The 3,364-nt window shown below is 40.2% G+C and overlaps 1 protein-coding gene across 1 annotated transcript; it reads right to left on the bottom strand.

Moving 5' to 3' along the window:
• Window positions 1-707: 707 nt before the first annotated feature.
• LOC142533347 (aureusidin synthase-like) lies at window positions 708-2,735 on the bottom strand. Its single transcript, XM_075640089.1, has one exon. The coding sequence runs from the start codon at window positions 2,694-2,696 to the stop codon at window positions 912-914; it is 1,785 nt and encodes a 594-aa protein (XP_075496204.1). The 5' UTR covers window positions 2,697-2,735; the 3' UTR covers window positions 708-911.
• Between the last annotated feature and the right edge of the window lie 629 nt (window positions 2,736-3,364).

Below are 3,364 nucleotides of genomic sequence, written 5' to 3'. Positions count from 1 at the left end.
TCAATTCTATGCTTTACGAGCTCGAAAACGAGCCGAGCTCAAGCCAGACTTGTTAAACATGCTAAACTGAGCTAATAATGAATCAAGCTCGAGCCTGGCTTGATTAACATGCTAAACGAGCTTTTAACGAGCCGAGCTCGAGCTTTTCCCGAGCTTGGTAATTTCAAGACAAACAAAGCTCGAGCCTGATAATAAAAGCTCGAATCGAGCTCGAGCCTCAAACAATCTTAAACGAACCAAGCTCAAGCTTGACACTGTTTGGTTTGGTTTGGATCGTTTACATCCCTAGCGACGGCCTAGTCAAATCAAATTAGGAGGGGCAAAATGACAAAAATAATCCAATGGGTTTTGCTTAGGAGGGGCCAAATGCAAAAAATAATCCAATGGGCTGGCAAAACCAATCTCGATATTTTGATATTTAATTCTAGTCAACTATTATTTTTTAAAAAATATTATTTGCAGTGTATTTCAAATACACTTGGAGATATCATTTTTTAAAAAATGGTTGATCAGATTCATTTTTCTAAATATCCCAACAGCTTGATTTAATTACCGTCTTACTTCTCTATTGAAATTTCACTCGATTTTTTAATGTTTTATTTAAAGTGTAAATTTCCCTAATGGACAAAATTTGATAATTTTGGAGTATTAAATGAAGTTTAAACTTGCTATACGAAAATAAATATATTAAATAAAAAAAGGCCGACTGAGACACGATTTGAATATTTTTCAAACGGGAAAATATCATGAGATTTTATTCAGTTTCATCGATTAGCACTGAATAGTTTATTCGAAGCCTTTTTTTTAACAATAATCAAATGAAGAACATACTATAGGAACACTCGAAATAAATCAGCAGGAGTGACCCATAAATACATATGATCAAATAATTGAAAAAGGATGGAAAATCACTAATCGAATTCGATCTTCATATCATGAATCGTCATAGATTCACCGGCACTGGTCGGCACCAAGGTCACCAGAACATGTTCATCGTCGTCCGCATCCAAATCCTCCAAGATTTCGGTAATCGACAACTTTAGTTGTGTCCTAATCTTCTTCGAGTGCTTATGTTTATGCGGAACATTCACAAAACTTCCCGCAAATTCTGTATTATCGGCCGTGGTCACTACATCATCTTCGTCATTGATATAAACATCGAATTTGGCATAAACATCTCTGTCCAATTCGATCCCTTTTATGACAAGAATCTCTTCCTGCTCTTCCTTGTCTTTTCTGCTTCTTCTTTTCTTCGGCCTTTTCACCATAACTTTCAAAACTTTGTCAAGCTTTGCGGGGAACACTTCTTTCGGGCCGGGGGCATCTGCAGCCTTTGCTTTAGCAAGTTTCTTCAGTTTCCTTAAAGCAGAAGAGACCCTAGGTTTTGGCCGGGATTCCAGCCATGGAATCTCCTGGTCCTGATAAACGTACCCGAGCTTCGTATGATCCAAACAGTCCCGGACCTTGACCCGAACCATTTGCGCGTTTTCGTCGTAAAACAAAAACGAGGCGTCAAGATAATCAGGGTCTGTTATATCCCGGCGCCTCCCTCCTAAAGTTTTCCATATACTCCACAACCTGTCGATATTCGAATGATGAGCGAAGAAAATAGGGTCCCGACCAGCGGAGTAGAAGTTTCCCATGTTCTCGAAATTTGGTTGCGTCGAATCACCGGTCCATGTATGAACCGGGCCGTGGGGGATATTTTCGATCGACCCGCTTCCTGGATTCGGCTCCTCACCAGCTTTATAACTGCTGCCGAAGAAAAGCTGCGGAGTTTTTGAGTTTGAGACCATTTGCCTGTACATGATTGTCAGGTTCGTTGAAGTTTGCTGATTAGGATTGATAGGGGAACCCGACCCACTAAAATTGAGATCAACTACAGTTGGAGGCTGGTGACTTTTGTCTCGTAAACTGTCGAATAGTGCAGAATTCGGATTCGTGTACATGGCAGGGATAGTCATTCCTCCGGGAGCATCCCAGTTCCAATATGGCATTACAAAAGTGGGGTCGTCAATCAATTTTCCCAAGATTCTTTCAAAGAAATAGAGGTAGTATCTATGGAATGGAAAGAACAGCCACGAGTTGTGAACTTGAAGCTCCAGATTGGGAAATCCGGCTTGATCATACGCGCCGTCGCAGTAAGCACAGTGGACGTTCGCTTGCTGCTTGAAGCTGCGCGGATCATCTTCGGGGAGGGCTCTCATGATCTCCATAGCTTTGTTGAATTTAGCTATGTATGCTTCATTGGCTAGATGGGCGGCTGGGCGGACACGCAAGGTTCGTGGTGGTGGAGGGAGCTGGAAATCGATTATTTTTTCAGTAAGTGGGGGGCAACAGTTTGTGGGGGCTGCGCCGGCTGGGAGGTCCGCGGGGCCACATTTTGTGATGTCTGGGCCAGGGACAGGAGCAGAGAAGGCCAGCGGAGAGGCGGTGAGAGCTGTAGCCCCGTACAGTCCTCCTAATCCGATCAGCACGTCCCGCCTATCAAACTTGGCAGGTGATGAAGATTCTTTGTCATTGTCTTTGGATCTGCAAGAAATTTTATGCCCGTGTTTGAATTTTTGGACAGGGGAACATTTTGTTGGTTTTGTGAAGGGAATAGCATAGGAGAATGTGGTGGTGGAGGAGGAGGAGCCGCCGTGAACCTTGGCGGTAGAAAGGGTGGTGGCAGAATGTGGAGTGATGGATGCCATGTCTCTTGTTTATGACAAATTTAAGGTTCTTGGTATATTATTTATAGGAGAACGATGCTTGATCGATACTTATTCTTCGCTAGTAGATTACGTAAAATATTAAAGAACGTGTAGGACTATATCGAAAGAAGAAATATTAAATATTGACTTTGAAATTGATGGTCATATACATATTATACATATGACGAGAATACACCTAACCAAAAAAATTTGACATTCTAAAACTAATAACTCAACGACCTATGATATACACAACTTCAATTTGTGTCTGATTATAAATTTTGACTTGAATAATTTCCAACTAAATTATGTTGATGTTTGTATGACGTTTTTGCGCGCGCACGCTTGCACACACATATATATATATATATATATATATTGTAAGAACTATTTATATATGTTTGATAATATATACAGAGTTGATCATACAAGAGGCTAATGAAAATAGACCATTTCAAAATCTACCTATATAATTAATAATTAAGAGGAGCTAGCAGGAAATATGCGTTGAAAAGTAATTCGATGACAGCCAAAATTGACGCATTTAAATTTAAAATAAAATTATATGTAGGTCGGTGGATAATCCCAATCTTATGTATATCGTGGAAAATAAAAGTCTTTCCTCATAATTCGATTATATTATTCGAACTATAGGTGGCTATGACCAT

The sequence above is a fragment of the Primulina tabacum genome, chromosome 2 (assembly GCF_025594145.1).
Source record: "Primulina tabacum isolate GXHZ01 chromosome 2, ASM2559414v2, whole genome shotgun sequence".
NCBI classification, from domain to species: Eukaryota; Viridiplantae; Streptophyta; class Magnoliopsida; order Lamiales; family Gesneriaceae; genus Primulina; species Primulina tabacum.
This window is presented reverse-complemented; position numbering and strand designations above follow the sequence as displayed.

Coding starts and splice junctions, on each gene's coding strand:
- LOC142533347 (XM_075640089.1), bottom strand. CDS start 2,696: ATGGCATCCATCACTCCACATTCTGCCACCACCCTTTCTACCGCCAAG.